Source organism: Rana temporaria, chromosome 4 (assembly GCF_905171775.1).
Source record: "Rana temporaria chromosome 4, aRanTem1.1, whole genome shotgun sequence".
Classification (NCBI taxonomy): Eukaryota; Metazoa; Chordata; class Amphibia; order Anura; family Ranidae; genus Rana; species Rana temporaria.
Window position 1 is genome coordinate 205,282,789 of NC_053492.1, and position 16,436 is coordinate 205,299,224.

Genomic DNA, 16,436 nt, shown 5'->3' on the forward strand with positions numbered 1-16,436 from the left:
CCATCAGTGCCACCCCACAGTGTCCATCAGTGCCACCCCACAGTGCCCATCCATGCCCAGTGCCCACCTATCAGTGCCCATCTGTGCCACCCATAAGTATCCATCAGTGCCACCCATAAGTGGTGCCCATCTGTGCCGCCCATGAGTGCCCAGTGCCGCCCATGAGTGCCCATCAGTGCCGCCCATGAGTGCCCATCAGTGCCGCCCATCAGTGCCCATCAGTGCCGCCCATGAGTGCCCATCAGTGCCGCCTATGTGTGCCCATCAGTGCCGCCTATGAGTGCCCATCAGTGCCGCATACCAGCGCCGCCAATCAGTGCCACCTCATCTGTGCCCGTAATTGAAAGAGAAAACTTACTTATTTACAAAAAAATTAACAGAAAAAAATAAAGTAATTTTTTTTCAAAATTTTCAGTCTTTTTTTTAGTTGTTGCGCAAAAAAAAAAAATCACAGAGGTGATCAAATACCACCAAAAGAAAGCTCTATTTGTGGGGAAAAAAGGATGCTAATTTTGTTTGGGTACAGTGTAGCATGCCTGCGCAATTGCCATTCAAAGTGCGACAGTACTGAAAGCTGAAAATTGGCTTGGGCGGGAAGGTGCGTACGTGCCCTGTATGGAAGTGGTTAAAGATTGAACTCTGCTGAAAAATTGTGATGTCTAACTTGGTAACAATATTTCACTTGGATGTACAGTATAGGCTTGAGTTATATATTCACAAAGGTCCACCTATTTTCTTTTGTCAAGCTTCAAAATGAGGAAATCAGTGCTATATAAATGAAAGCAATATGACTGTTAAGACCATTTAGATTGACTCTTTACTGTACCTATTTAACATTTGCATTATAACTCATCCAGAGAGACTCTACGTGCTGAACACACAGAATGTCACAAAAGAATTGCACTTGTAAAGCAGAAGAATGCTGTGCAGAAAGAGAGGCAAGATTCTACAACTGCTCGTCTGAGAGCAGACCTGGAATCTGCATTGAAGGGCAGAGTAGTGTTAGACAGTGAAAAGAGAGTGCTGCAAGAGGAGGTAATACAAACCAAACCATGTCTTGACTGATAAACATTGCTATCATGGATTTGGGTCAATTTTTATTTATTTTTTATTCTATTTTTAAAGTTATACAAATAAACATTTAAGCCCTGGCCCTCCTTTTTTAGCTTTTATGCATTTACGTTTTTTAAGTGTTCCTTTTTGTACATTTTAGATGCATTTTCACACATGGTGCATTTTTATTGCTTACCAGTGAGGATGCTTTTCCTGTAATGATGTCATGAGGGGATGTATAAAAAGGGGAATGGTTCTCTATTCCAAAAAGAGTAATAAACCCTTACCAATTACAAAACTCTGATAAATGCCATATAAATACAACACACATTTAAAGCGGAGTTCCGGCCACAATTTCACTTTTTAAATATAAATACCCCTGTAATACACAAGCTTAATGTCTTCTAGTAAAGTAAACACACAGCTCCCGATCCTGTCAGGGGGAGAAATGACTGTTCGTCTGTTCTTACAGTGTATGAACAGCAATCTGTCATTTCCCCTAGTCAGTCCCACCCCCCTTCAGTTAGAACACACCTAGGGAACATAATTAACCCCTTCCTCGCCCCGTAGTGTAAACCCCTTCCCTGCCAGTGACATTTTTACAGTAATCAATGCATTTTTATAGCACTGATCGCTATAAAAATGCCAATGGTCCCAAAAATGTGTCCGAAGTGTCCGCCATAAGGTCGCAGTACTGATAAAAATCGCTGATCGCCGCCATTACTAGTAAAAAAAAATATTAATAAAAATGCCATAAAACTATCCCCTATTTTGTAGACGCTATAACTTTTGCGCAAACCAATCAGTAAACGCTTATTGTGATGTTTTTTATGAAAAATATGTAGAAGAATACGTATCGGCCTAAACTGAGGAAAACAATTGTTTTTTTATATATTTTTGGGGGATATTTTATTACAGCAAAAAGTAAAAAATATTCATTTTTTTTTTCAAAATTGTCGCTCTATTTTTGTTTATAGCGCAAAAAATAAAAACTGCAGAGGTGATCAAATACCACCAAAAGAAAGCTCTATTTGTGGGGAAAAAAGGACGCCAATGTGTTTGGGAGCCACGTCGCACGACCGCGTAATTGTCAGTTAAAGCGACGCAGTGCCGAATCGCAAAAAGTGGCCTGGTCATTGACCAGCAAAATGGTCCGGAGCTGAAGTGGTTAAAGCAGACCTTCAGTCATTTTTTTTTTTTTTTACTTTCCATCTAAATCTTCTGCCCTTGTTTTGAATTTGTTTCTTGTCTGGTAAAAAGCCTAGGCTTATCATGCACAGCTCTATCTCTCACTCTCCTGAGAGTTTGCTAGGAAGGAAAGAAGGAAGGAAGGAAGGAAGGAAGGAAGGAAGGAAGGAAGGGGGGGGGTGAGTCATAAGAGGGCAAATGAGAGCTGCAGAGCTGGTGGTGTGTCTGTGTAAATCCAGGAAGTGAACAGGCAGCAGCTTCAGCTGCCCACAGTTAAAATGGTTACAGCCAGACTCAGTGGAGGGAGATTTCTGCAGCATATTTGGCAAGTACAGAATCACAGTATATATAAGATATAATGCAAAGTGGTTGGAGGGAAGCTTCAGAATGGCAAAGATGTTTTTATTACAAATTATTTGAGCAGACTGCAGGTTAAAGTTAACGTTCCTTACCAAATTTGTTAGGAATAGTTATCACAAGTTTTAAGCAAATGACATGATATATGACATTGGTCCTCTTTTTCCTCCTGCAGTGGAAGGGGCTACCTGGTTGGATGTAAAACTACATTTTTTAGGTGTTTTTTTTTAGCATCCCCTCCCACAACATTGTTTTTTGGTAAAACCTAAGGGATATTGTACAAACATTTAAAATGTGACTGTAATGTGTGTAGTCAGCATAAGACTTTAAATTTGGTCCACCATGTTGAAGATGTCTGTTAATATTGCTATAAAGTACTTAGTATTTGTATTCTGTTTATTTTTTTCAGCTGGACAGAGCACAGAGTGACTTCCTGGAGAACAAACAAAACATGGAAATTCTGCTGACTGAAAATAAGGTAATATAAAATCTATATTGTAGATATTATACTATTACAAGTGATATATTTATGAGGTTTATTGAACTTTCACTGCCGTAGTGAGGGACAGTTATCAATGATGCCTAGCTTATTAGGTTTTTTACATTTTTTTTTCTCGAATTTGCTTTAAAGTGGTACTAAACAAACACTGTTTCATTTACATTGTCTCTTCTTTTTCTCTATACTTTTTATATATAATCTATGTACAGCTGTCACATGACCCAGCTCTTTCCTATCTCGACTGTAGGGAAACCGTGGCAGAAGGAGCTTCTAGACCTATGGCATGGGCCACATGTTAAAAAAAAAACAGCCTTTGGGGTTCTGAGTAAAAAATAATATCAATAAACTTTTTTAAATTGTCATACAAATATATATTTATGAAATTAAATCTTTATTATATTTTGGCAATAACATGATGCAGGCGTCTTTCTGCCAGTCACAGCCTGTGTCACACTCCTCCAACCTGTCTCTTAGAATAACAGGAGGTGAAGTCACCATCAATCAAGATGTAATATCCTGTCCCCATTGTGTTTAGCTGGTTAGTGGGCATAAAGGAGGAGAGAGGGCGTGGGCTGTCATTTACCATTTTGTGTATATGTCCACACGTGTGACTCTATAGTCACATGGGCTGCTCAGATGTGATAGGGAGGACATTTTTAGGGTAGAAATACTGAGCATGTGCACTAGCTGCCAACACTGCTCTGCAGAAGTGCCCAACTTCAGTGGGGACATGGAAAAGACATGGATATGGATAGGAGGGGGAGAACAGCAGGATCAACCAGTTTTTTTTTTTTTTTTTGTTTTTTGCAGAATACAGGAAACAAATCCCATTGAGTATGTAATACTGATTACTGTACTGAGTACTGATTTTAATGATGTTGCTTTAATGATATGTTAAAACAACATGGTTTTAATATGGGAATTTAAATTGTTGTTTTATTAGATTACATGAAGTGAACATGTCAGATCTGTGACTTGCTTATTCGTGAAAACAGGACTAAAATAATAGCCCTAAAGCCTGCACCTGTTTAAAAAAAAGTGAGCAATAGCAGCTCGCATATTTCTATCCTTGTATGTCCACTTTATGAATGTAGCTGTTGTAGTGACAGCTACAAGGCTTTACAGAGAGCTTAAATATATAATTGATTACATTTAAATAGAGGTACTCTTCATTAGTTGGTAAATAATATGCAACACAGATTGCCTTTTAGTGATCACATTTGTATTTACAAACTTTACACATGTGGGGATTTTTAAAAGCTATTCCAAAATTCAATGACATAGGCTGACTCTGAATGCAGTTTTCTAGTATAAACATCTTTCATCTAACATGCATGTTTTTTTTTTTTTTTACTTGAAAAAAAAAACAACCTTATTATTAATATAAAGCACATAGTACAGAATATTCCAGCACATTCGTCAATAAAAGTACATTTTCAAGCGGTGGAATGCGTGGTAGTTTTATCTGCATATTCATCAAAGGCTATACATTCACATGGTTACAAGAACAGTATAACATACTACTTTCCAGTCGACAAAATAGACAGGGGCCCAGATTCAGGTAGGGGCGCGCACTGATACGGCGGCGCAGCGTATCGTTTTTACGCTACGCCTCCGTAAATTACTGGAGCTACGCTGCGAAGCATTTGCTCCGTAATTTGCGGCGGCGTTTCGTAAAAGGGGCCGGCATAAGCGTGCGTAATTTAAATGATCCCGTAGGGGGCGTGAATCATTTAAATTAGGCGCGTTCCCGCGCCGAACGTACTGCGCATGCTCCGTCGGGAAAATTTCCCGACGTGCATTGCGGTAAATGACGTCGCAAGGACGTCATTGGCTTAGATGTGAACGTAAATGTCGTCCAGCGCCATTCACGAACGAGTTACGCAAACGACGCATAATTTGAAAATCGTGACGCGGGAACGATGTCCATACTTACCATTGGCTGCGCCTCCTAATAGCAGGAGCAGCCTTACGCCGAAAACGACGTACGCAAACGACGTAAAAAACGAGCGCCGGCCGCGCGTACGTTTGTGAATCGGCGTAAGTATGCAATTTGCATACTCTACGCTGACAACTACGGGTGCGCCTTTAGCGACCAGCGGCAGAATGCACCCTAAGATACGATGGCATAAGAGACTTATGCCAGTTGTACCTTAGGCTACAGTCGGCGTATCTAGCTTTCTAAATACAGAAAGTAGATACGCCGGCGCAACTTAGCAATTACGCTGCGTATCTATGAATACGCAGGCGTAATTGCTTTCTGAATCTACCCCAGGGTGTACTACTAAATTATACATACATTGCAATAGGGCCCTCTAGGGCATCCTTCAGGTGAGGCAGATTCAGACACATGTTTCCCCATCTTCTAGCCATCTGTTCCACACCTTGGAATACTTTTGTGTGGAACCCCTATGTGTGTAAATCAGTTTTTTAAATGGGAGCATGTCATTAACAGCATTTTTCCACAAATGCAGAGTGGGAGGTAAATCCTGCATCCATCTCTGGGCAGTCACTTTACATGCTATAAATGTTTCCAAAAAGGAAGATCGTGTGGTATCCGGCAAAAGTCCCAAAATACACATCTTAGGGTCAAGCACCACGGGGGACCCCATCTTGTCATGCAGGAAGCGGACAACCTGTGTCCAGTACGTCTGGATATTTGGGCAGGTCCAGATGAGATGTGGAATGTGCCAGGTGTGGTTTGACACAAATGACATGTCTGATTGTATGTGTGTTGAAATTTTTCCATTCTTAATGGTGTCAGGTAGGCTCTGTGGACAATATAAAGTTGCGTCAGCCTATCTGACAGCTTGGGAGAGGCGGCCTTAGTTCCCTTAAGTATTTCATCCCAGTCTGAATCCTCTATGGGGCCTATATCCTGTTCCCAGGCTGTTTTGGCCTTCTGAGTGATAGCTATTGTACCCTGGTGTCTAATGGTGCTGTACAGGTGCGATATAAGTTTGGAAGAGTCACTTCCCAGAACTATAGTCAGCACTGGTGGTGGTTCCACCTCTACTTCTAATGAAGGCAGTTGGATCCTAAGTGCATATCATAGCTGCAGGTACTTAAATGCCAAGTGCTGTGGAAGCGAGAATTCCTCCCTAAGTTCCTGAAACTGTTTAAGCCCAGGATTTGACAAGACTTGGTGTAGGTATATTATTCCGTATCTAGCCCAGACTACCGAGTCGGGTATCTCCGCCAGCTCCGGCATATAGCTGTTAAGCCATAATGGAGAATGAAGTCTCCCCACATTCTGTCTTTTTAATGGTTATTTCCCATATCCGTTGGTGATGCAACAACATCCCTGAGTTGTAACGTGAGGCCAGCCAATTTGTTTGCTTCCCACGCAGGATAGCCTGAATGGGTGTGTGCATTGGGTGCCCGGGTTTGTCGCAAACTAAAGACCTATACTGATGCAGTTCCAATGTATTAAAGTGGTACAAGTGAGACAGCTGTGAGGCCAGGTAGTAGTCATGCAAGTGTGGAAGGGAGACTCCTCCCATGTCTGTAGGGTTCTTTATGTGGCAGGCTAGTTTGTGTCTACCAGTCCCCCACACAAATTAATTCAGAATGGCTTGCATTTGTTTAAAGATTTTTAAGGGAATGTATAAAGGGGCATGCCACACCATATACAGGATTTTGGGCAAGATAATAATTGTTATGATGTTTATGCGCCCCATCACCCCCCAGGGCAACCTAGCCCACATCTGTGTTTTAAGCTTAATCATATCAAACAGTGGTTCCACATTCAGGGGTATGTAGTCAATCAGATTTCAGGTAACTTAACCCCCAGATACCTGAGCCTAGAAACTCTGGAGAGTGGCAACGGAAGGGTCACCTCTGGGGGGGAAAGACATCAATAGGGAGGATTTTGGACTTGTCCCAGTTAATGCGCCGACCCAAGTAACTTCCCATTTGTTCAAAAATTCGTAGTGTAGCTTGCAGCGATGGTCCCTGGTCCGCTAGGTAAAGGACAGTGTCATCCGCGTATAGGCCTATCTTGTCAATTGTGTTTTCCAGACGCAGGCCCTGGATATCAGGGTGTGCTCTGATGGCAATAGCCAATGGTTCAGCAGCTAAGGCATACAGCAACGGGGAGAGGGGACACCCCTGACGAGTACCCCTCTCCAGTGGAAACTGCTCCGAGAGCCAGCCATTAACAAAGATTCTCACCTTGGGAGTCTGATATAGGAGTTGTTTAGCCTTTTCCGTATGTAGTAGCGTAACCATGCGGGACTGGAGCTTAACCCTGTCAAGATTTTTGAGAGTTGGGCTAGCATCATATGTAATTTCTAGGACCCACAGTTTTTCAGATGTTAATTGGAGTATAGTAGTAGATTCTCGCTTACGCCTATCTATTCTGGTGGATAAAATCCTGCGGGCATGGGTTTTTAAGTCATCCCAGTATATGTTGAGGGCGGGGGGGCTCCTGTAGTTTTTCAAAAAAAAGAACAGCAGTTCCCTTCCTATGGAGTCATGATCAGTGAGGATTGACAGCCAGTAGGAGTTTTGTCTCCACATTCGTGCTGGGACAGCTAGTCTAAGGGACACCGTCGCCCAACACTGGGAGTGGTCTGATAGGGCCCTGGGAGCGAACCCTGAACCCGTGACCTTAGGGAGGAGGGCCCTGGAAACTAGTATAAAGTCAATCCTGGGCATGGTATTGTTACACGTTGAATGACAGGTGTATGCTTTGGTTGTGGCGTTATTATCTCCAGACGTATACCAGGGCAAACTCCGTCAGTGTGCGACATAGTCTAGTGTGCAACGGCTCTCCCAGTCTGGGTTCAACTTGCAATGGGTGGTCTTTTGAGGGAGTAATTGTGTTGTTAAAATCCCCCATCCACACCACAGGCAATGATGGGAACTGAGCTATATATGCAAGGCCCTCTGTAACCACTTCTGACCTATAGGGAGGGGGGATGTAACTAGCCAGAATCAAAAGGTGGGCTCCCCCCACAATGGCTTGCATAAAGAGGTATCTACCCTGCCGATCCAACACCATAGACACCAGCTCAAAAGGAGTAGACTTTGCAACCAGCACTGTAACCCCTCTAGACATATTTGTATGAGTGCTATGATAAGACCACCCAAATGGCCAGTAACATGCGTTTCAACCAATGCAATAATATCAGTCTTCTGACCTTTGAGATAGTTCAATACAGCCATATGTTTGAATTTATCTCGCAGTCTCCTTACATGCCATAATAGAAATTTAACATCTGCCATATTGATCATAGATAAATACTGTGCATACAGATCAGCAGGGTGTCAGACCCATCAGAATAAGATCTTAGGATCAGCAGGCAAGTAATCATACATTTCCCAAATACATGTGCTAGTCTGCAGACATTCCAAGTAATTAACATATGCACAACGGTGCATCCAATCCCAATGCTACCATCTAAGGATCTGGCATTTTTCGTCCCTCCCAGCTTCTGACCACCCAAACTCGGTGGAAGCATGCAATAAGCTGCAACAAAGTGAGGATCAGGCTTACAGCTATAAACGCTAGCTGGAGGTACAATACTTAACAGATAGTGTCCAAGAAAAACAAAATGTTGAAAAAACTATAAGTGATGGAGGGCGATTCGTCACTGTATCATAGCTCATGGTTAGGGCGCAAGGGACGTCCCATGCTTCCCAGTCCTCATCCATGTGCGACTCTTGCTACATGGAGACACAGTCTTTCTGGTGTATGTGTAATAGGGACACATGTCCCGTGTTTTCTCCCGGAGAGCATTACATGGGGCACTCAGGTATCCTCCACAGTCCATGTATCTCAGGGGCAATGGTTAAGGATCTGGGCATTTCAGTATAATGTCTCCCAGTCCCCCACATGAATGAATTCAGAATGGCTTCCATTTGTTTAAAGATTTTTAAGGGAATGTATAAAGGGGCATGGGGGGGCAGGTCTTCCGTGAAAAAACGAATAACAGGAAAAAAATTAAGGCCGCAGGGCTATAAACAGTACTCGAAATGGGGAAAATAAATTGTTGGAACTTTAATTGAAACAGAACACTAGGGCATAGTGAATCAATCAATATGATAAAAAATATTAATTAATGGCATGCTAGGGCACAATTCAATGTAGGTAAACAGGGTAGATCAATAAACAAGTTACAATGTATAACAGAAGCATGATTGGTAAATCATATAGCATTCTAATAGTAACATAAACAAACATAGTAACACATGATGAACAATGAAACCAGCAATGTGACCCAGAATGACATATAACCAGGATAAATAATAAAATACAATTGATGATTCAGACAATATCAAGCCCATAGTAGTAAGCATCTTCACTGTGACATGACAGCTATATTGTATGTTCGTATGCTCGACGCGTTTCGTGGAATATCTCCACTCATCAGGAGCAGCTAGGGACTGGGGTAACCTACAATAAATGATAGTTGATAACGAGAAACAAATTAATGGTAATTAATTAGAAAGGGAGGAGAGGGAACACTACACAGTGATCCTAACAATCTTACCTATGGGTATTTAGTAAAACCGTATAAGCAGTAGCAAAACTGATAGAAGGCATTTGGGCCTGAGAGATCATATCCCCGGGAGCTGAAGTGGCTGAAAAACGGTGGCAGGGAGCATCCAAATTGACAAGGTAATAATGTAGTGGTAATTATAACAATGGAAGCCATGAAGGTTTCTGTAACAAATAATAAATTGTGCATAAAAATAATAAACTGGACTAGTGAAAGGCAACAACTATAATGATAAAAGTGAAAATATTTAAATCAGGTCAGGGCGTATAAAAACACCATAATGTGTGAAGGTAGCAAAAAAGTGGAGGGATGAATTGACCCAATATAGAGGAGTCAGAAACAACAATAAAGTGAGTGTACCTGAATTAGAAGGTTTAACCATGATAACCATGGTGTAAAAGTGTCCAGGAAAAAAGGTAAAGGTAGTGACCATAGACACTAGTCAAAAGAGGGACACCCCACCAGCCAACAGACGCCCCACTAATGTCACGAGGTGTGCTGGAGAGGAGCGGCGACCACATACATGCAAACATTGCCTATAAGTAGTCACCTAACCCCTCCCTTTATAGCTAACGCAGATGGAAAACACACGCCAGCACGCGGCGTCAGGATAGTTGTCAATTGCATGGACGTGTGAGGCGTGGCGTCGACGCGCAGCTAGTACGTCCCCCCCCAGCCCTGCAGCCAATAGGGTGGAGGAACAGGGGGGACGCCGCGGTGCGCGTCGCAGCTCCCGGATTTTATCATATTGATTGATTCACTATGCCCTAGTGTTCTGTTTCAATTAAAGTCCCAACAATTTATTTTCCCCATTTCATGTTGCCGGGGATAGAGGCTTACGTGCCGGATGGCCATAGCCTCATTTAAAGTCCCACCCTATTAGGTTTTAAATTTAGCAATTTAAACTCCATATATAAACAGTACTCACTTAGGGTTCTTTCACACATCCGTTCCGTTCGTCCGTTTTTTGGACGTCCGTTAACGGACCGCAATGCTTCCCTATAGCGGATATACCGTTAGCGGATGAGCATCCGCTAACGTCCGTTAGCATCCGTCTGCGTTAAGTTCTGTTTTTTTGGACGGAAGAAAACACTATTTTTCTTCCGTCAAAAAAAACGGAACGGACGAAAAACGGACGTTAGCGGATGATCCGTTTACTATCCGATCCGCTAACATCCGTTTTTCATCAAAATATGTAAAAAGCCCCCCCCCAAAAAAAAAAAAAAAACGGATGGAAAAACTGATGGAAAAACTGACGGAAAACGGACGAAAAACTGATGGAAAAATGGATCAACTGATGAAAAAAAAACTGATCTAAAAAACTGAGCTGACGTGTGAAAGAGCCCTTAGGCAGTCCATCCATCAATCATCCTTCCGGGTGTCCACGATGATCCAGCCAGTGGACCGCCGATTTCGGTACTTCAAAAAACATGGCTCGCCCATTCTCCTCCACTCTGAGCCTGGCTGGAAACAGCATGTCGTATTCGAGGTGTAACACCCTCAACCTCCGTTTAACATCCTGAAATTGCACGCACTTTCTTTTTACCTTGTTGGAGAAGTCAAGGAACACAGCAATATGGCCGCTGCCCAGCGGAATGTTGCCCTTCACCCTGGTTAGCCTCAGGATTTTTTCCCTGTCTTTAAAGTTGAGAAACTTTGCAATAAAGGTTCTGGGGGGGTTCCCGCCGGTGGAGGTTTAGCTGGTATGCGGTGTGCTCTCTCTACTGCCAGCATGACCGAGAAGGCCTCTCTGCCAAAGTGCTGGATCAGGAGGGTTTCCAGGTATTCTGCAGGGTTTTTGCCTTCCGCCTTCTCTGGTATGCCTATGAACTGGAGGTTGCAGTGTCTCAGACGATTCTCCATGTCTTCCTGATGAGCGTGGAGCTGTTGGATTTGGCACTGCATCTCCTCTGTGGTTTGGCTCAGGGGATAGAGCATGTCCTCTGCCGCTCCAATGCGGGTTTCCGCCTCCGTGACCCGGTCTTTCACCTTGGATATATCCTGGCACAGTAAGGAGATGTCAGATTTGACCTCATCTATTTTGGCAGTGAGGGTTCCCTGTAACATTGCTATTTCCTCCAGGACCTTGGTTATGTCCACGCTCTGGTGTTCCGCGGCGGGGCATGTGGTGGCGCCATCTTTGTCCTGCAGGTCCATCTCCTAATGGCGGTATTTCGCCAGCTTTTCAACCGCTTCCGATGCCCTTTTAGGTGGAGACATATTCCCGACCTGCTCCCGGGTGCGGGGCACAGTTTGGTGAGTAGATTTCTAGGCTGGGAAACTATCAGGATCGTATACAGGATCTAAGGCAAGAGGCGCTCACTCTGCGTGCATCCTACTCCATCGCTGTCCAGGCCAAGCACCCATCTAACATGCATGTTAGTGTTAAGATTAATTTCTGTCTGTGCAAGAAAGAATTATGCATGACCCAGCGGAACATGAGGAGAGACCATGCAAAGATTCATATGGTTGTATTAGCAGGTGCAGTTCAAAGATGTTACTTTGTGAGTAAAAAGGTCTGAGAAGTGCTGTAGTAATTTAAATCCCTGTAAACTGAATGTGTGCTGCTCATTCATTGTCATTAAATTGTGTAAAATATATTACTGTATGTACTGCACCTGACTTTATACTTTATACTGCAGCTAGAGTTAAGCTCTGTGCAGGCTTCTCTGTTGGCACATGAGCAGGAAAATAGACGACTTATGGATCAGCTGGCAGTGCTGGAGCAGGAACAGGTAAGGGTGGTGCCCAGGAAAGGAATTATGATTTCTAACTTCTTCGTCAGCTCTTTATATATTCTCACTTTCACTTATAGTATGCTCTGTGCTCCACTACATTCTTTTCTAAATCTCTTACTTTTTTCTCTCTTTTTTTTTTTTTTTTTTTTAAATTTTTTAAGGTAAATGGGGTGGTATTCTACATACCTGTGTGCGCTCATTTCATGCAGTTCTGTTTTGTCTTTGTAGAATGCTAAAAGACAAGTGGAGGCACTGCTGACTGAACTGACAGACAGCAAGAGTAAACTGGCATATGAAAAGGGAAAGCTTGAGGTAAGATAAAAAGCGGTTTGTAACTTTAGTGAAAATGTCAACCATATGCTAATTAAAAAAAAAAGGATCTTCAGTTTATTAAAATATAATCGATACCTGACAAAGTACAGTTTATTAACACAATGCTTAGTTCTCATTATCTGTTTTAGCATTGCACTTCTATTCAGTTTTCATATGTTTCATACAGAGCAGAGTACGTAAGTTACAGTCTGAACTGCAATCTGTCTGTGATGCTCAGTTAGAGAATTCCAAGCTTCGTAAACTCCACGATGCTGTTGAGATGAAGTACATACAGGTACACACAGTTATCACTCAGTGATGTTTTATTTGACTAATAAATAGCATAAACTGATTATTGATTTTTTTTTCTCTCTTGTAGATAACTTCGGAGCTTGACTCTTGCAAAATCAGACTGCAGAGAACAGAGGCCAAATTACGGCAGGTGAGATGCTATATGGCTACATTGCATTATTTTGTGCAACTTGTACATTTACGCAGTCAAGGCTTACAGTAGATATTAAAAGTCTGCTCACCCCTGTTAAATGTTCAGGTTTCTGTGAGACAAAGATAAATTATTTCAGAATGTTTTTTCCACCTATAAACCTATAAACTCATTTGAAAAACTAACTGAAATCTTTTAGAGGAGGGTAAATTTAAAAAATAATAATAATGTGGTTGTATAAGCGTGCACACCCTGTTATAACTAGGGATGTAGCGGTGTTCAGAGTTAAGCAATCACATTCAAGCTTATGTTAAATAGAAGTACACACTTGTCTTCATTTAAAGTGCCTCTGATTAATCACAAATAAAGTTCAGCTGTTCAAAATAGGTCTTTCCTCACATTTTCTTAGTCGCATCCGACAGCAAAAGCCATGGTCCGCAGAGAGTTTCCAAAGCATCAGAGGGATCTCATTGTTAAAATGTATCAGTCAGGAGAAGGGTACAAAAGATTTTCCAAGGCATTAGATATACCATGGAACACAGTGAAGACAGTCCTCATGAAGTGAAGAAAATATGGCACAACAGTGACATTAACAAGAACTGGACGTCCCTCCAAAATTGATAAATAGACGAGAAGAAATCTTGTCAGGGAGGCTGCGAAGAGGCCTACAGCAACATTAAAGGAGCTGCAGGAATAGCTGGCTAAGCCAGTAGTGGCTGTGTGGTACATGTTACAACAATCTTCTGTATTCTTCATATGTCTGGACTATGGGGTAGAGTGACAAGATGGAAGCGTTTTCTTACCAAGAAAAGCATCCAAGCCTGGCTAAATTTTTCAAAAACACAGTTGAAGTCTCCCAAAAGCATGTGGGAAAATGTGTTCTGGTCTCATGAAACCAAGGTTACATTTTTTGGCCATAATTCCAGTGAAGCATGGTGGTGGCACCATCATGCTTTGGGGCTGTTTTTTTAAGCTGGAACAGGGGCCTTAGTCAAGGTAGAGGGAATTATAAACAGTTCCAAATACCAGTCAATATTGGCACAAATCTTGAGGCTTCTGCTAGAAAGCTGTACATGAAGAGGAACTTCATCTTTCAGCATGGCAACGCACCAAAGCATACATCCAAATCAACAAAGGAATGGTTTCACCAGAAGAAGATTCAAGTTTGGGAATGGCCCAGCCAAAGCCCAGACCTGAATCTGATTGAAAATCTGTGGGGTGACCTGAAGAGGGCTGTACACAGGAGATGCCCTCCCAATCTGACAGAATTGGAGTGTTTTTACAAGGAAGAGTGGGAAAATATTGCCAAGTCAAGATGTGCCATGCCCAAAAAGACTGAGTGCTGTAAAGAAATCAAAAGGATGCTTTTACAAGGTATTCGTTTAAGGGTGTGCACACTTATGCAACCATATTAATTTTTTTTTATTCTTTTTACTTCCCTCCACCTAAAAGATTTCTGTTTGTTGTTCAACTGAGTTGTACAATTTGCGAAACGGGGTTGGGGCAAGAGAGTAGTTGCTGAAGCTAACCCTATAGCCTTCCCACCCAAGGAATCTTTAGTAATCCGGATGATGGTACGTTGCTACGAACTATTATGTTTCTTTATATGAGGCCATACTCCAAATTTCTTCATGAGTTGTACAATTTATAGGTCACATTAAAGGTGGAAAAAGTTCTGAAATGATTTATCTTTATCTAATTTTTTTACATCACAGAAACCTGACATTTTAACAGCGCTGTGTAGACTTTTTATATCCCAGTATATATACCACAATAAAGCTCCAAGACCCTTTCACACTGAGGCAGTTTTCAGGTGTTTTAGTGCTAGAAATAGTGCCTATAAAGCGCTTGAGAACTGCCTCTCATGCCGATCAAGTCCTTTCACACTGGAGCGATGCGCTTGCAGGACATTAGAAAAAGTCCTGTTTACAGCGCTCCCAAAACGCCCCTGCCCATTGCAATGAACGGGCAGCTCTTCCAAAACACCTGAAAAGCGCCCTGGAAGTACCCCTACTAAAACGAGTGCCACTATAGCGCTAACGCGCAGGCAGCCCTAGTGTAAAAGGGGCCTTAATCAGCTTCCATTAACATTTCCTAGAAAGCGAACTGGTCTTGTACAGTGTAATCTAACCATTTAGTTATAGAAACCAATGTGTTGGTAGTATAATGCAGAGACCCTTGATGTGTTTGTATCTTTCATAGACTGTGAACTTGTCGAATCGTAAGGAGGAGGACTTTACATTGGCTATCCAGGCCAGGGATGAAGCTGTAAGAGAAGAGAGAAAGCTCAGAGAACAGATCAAAACGCTTGAAGACAAAGAGGAGAATAATGTAAGCAATACAGACAGTGGGCTAGATTCAGCATTGATTTACGCTGCGTAAATTCAAAGCTGCGCCGGCGTATCTTCTTACTGTATTCAGAAAGCAAGATACGCTGACATTAGCCTAAGATGCGACTGGCGTAAGTCTCTTACACCGTCGTATCTTAGGGTGCATATTTACCTTGGCCGCTAGGTGGCGCTTCCGTCGTTTTCGGCGTAGAATATGCAAATGACCTATATACGCACAAATTTACGTACGCCCGGCGCTATATTTTTACGTCGTTTACGTTAGGCTTTTTCGGCGTAAGGTTGCTCCTGCTATTATGAGGCGTACGCATTGTTAAGTATGGACGTCGTTGCCGCGTCAAATTTTGAATTTTTTACGTCGTTTGCGTAAGTCGTTCGCGAATAGGGCTGGACATAATTTACGTTCACGTCGAAACCAATGACGTCCTTGCGGCGTACTTTGGAGCAATGCACACTGGGAAATTCCACGGACGGCGCATGCGCCGTTCGGGAAAAACGTCAATCACGTCGGGTCACCAAGAATTAACATAAAACACGCCCCCTCTTCCTCATTTGAATTACGCGCGCTTACGGCGGCCCCATTTATGCTACACCGCCGTAACTTAGAAGGCAAGTGCTTTGTGAATACAGCACTTGCCTCTCTAACTTTTACGGCAGCGTAGTGTAAATCCGATACGCTGCGCCGCCGTAACAATGAGCGCCCCTACCTGAATCTAGCCCAGAGTATCTAACTGTGCTCTGAGAAATTGAGCCATTTGATGAGAAAAAAAAATATGCCTGTGATTTGATGTGATCTTTTATGCCTAGTACCACTTTTGAAGCGATTGTCAGATAATATGATTGTTAGTATAGAGCTTTCGAGAGCAGATAATGACATGAAATTTTTCCGAAGTTACAAGCATGAAGATATCTTTCGTACGATAACAGAACAAATGGTTTTTATTTAATCAGTATAGTATTCGTCCATAAAATAATCATGAAAACATACAAAAA

General features: G+C 42.3%; 1 protein-coding gene across 2 annotated transcripts in view; it reads left to right on the forward strand.

Annotated features, from left to right (window-relative positions):
- Positions 1 to 16,436, forward strand: part of LOC120936937 (coiled-coil domain-containing protein 150-like) — an 87,627-nt gene that overhangs the window by 40,532 nt on the left and 30,659 nt on the right. For both annotated transcript variants that reach the window (XM_040349758.1, XM_040349759.1), the window contains exons 12-18: positions 858 to 1,035; positions 3,008 to 3,076; positions 12,246 to 12,338; positions 12,570 to 12,653; positions 12,841 to 12,948; positions 13,033 to 13,095; positions 15,298 to 15,426. In XM_040349758.1, coding sequence (XP_040205692.1) covers positions 858 to 1,035; positions 3,008 to 3,076; positions 12,246 to 12,338; positions 12,570 to 12,653; positions 12,841 to 12,948; positions 13,033 to 13,095; positions 15,298 to 15,426 — 724 coding nt within the window. The remainder of the gene's footprint in view (positions 1 to 857; positions 1,036 to 3,007; positions 3,077 to 12,245; positions 12,339 to 12,569; positions 12,654 to 12,840; positions 12,949 to 13,032; positions 13,096 to 15,297; positions 15,427 to 16,436) is intronic.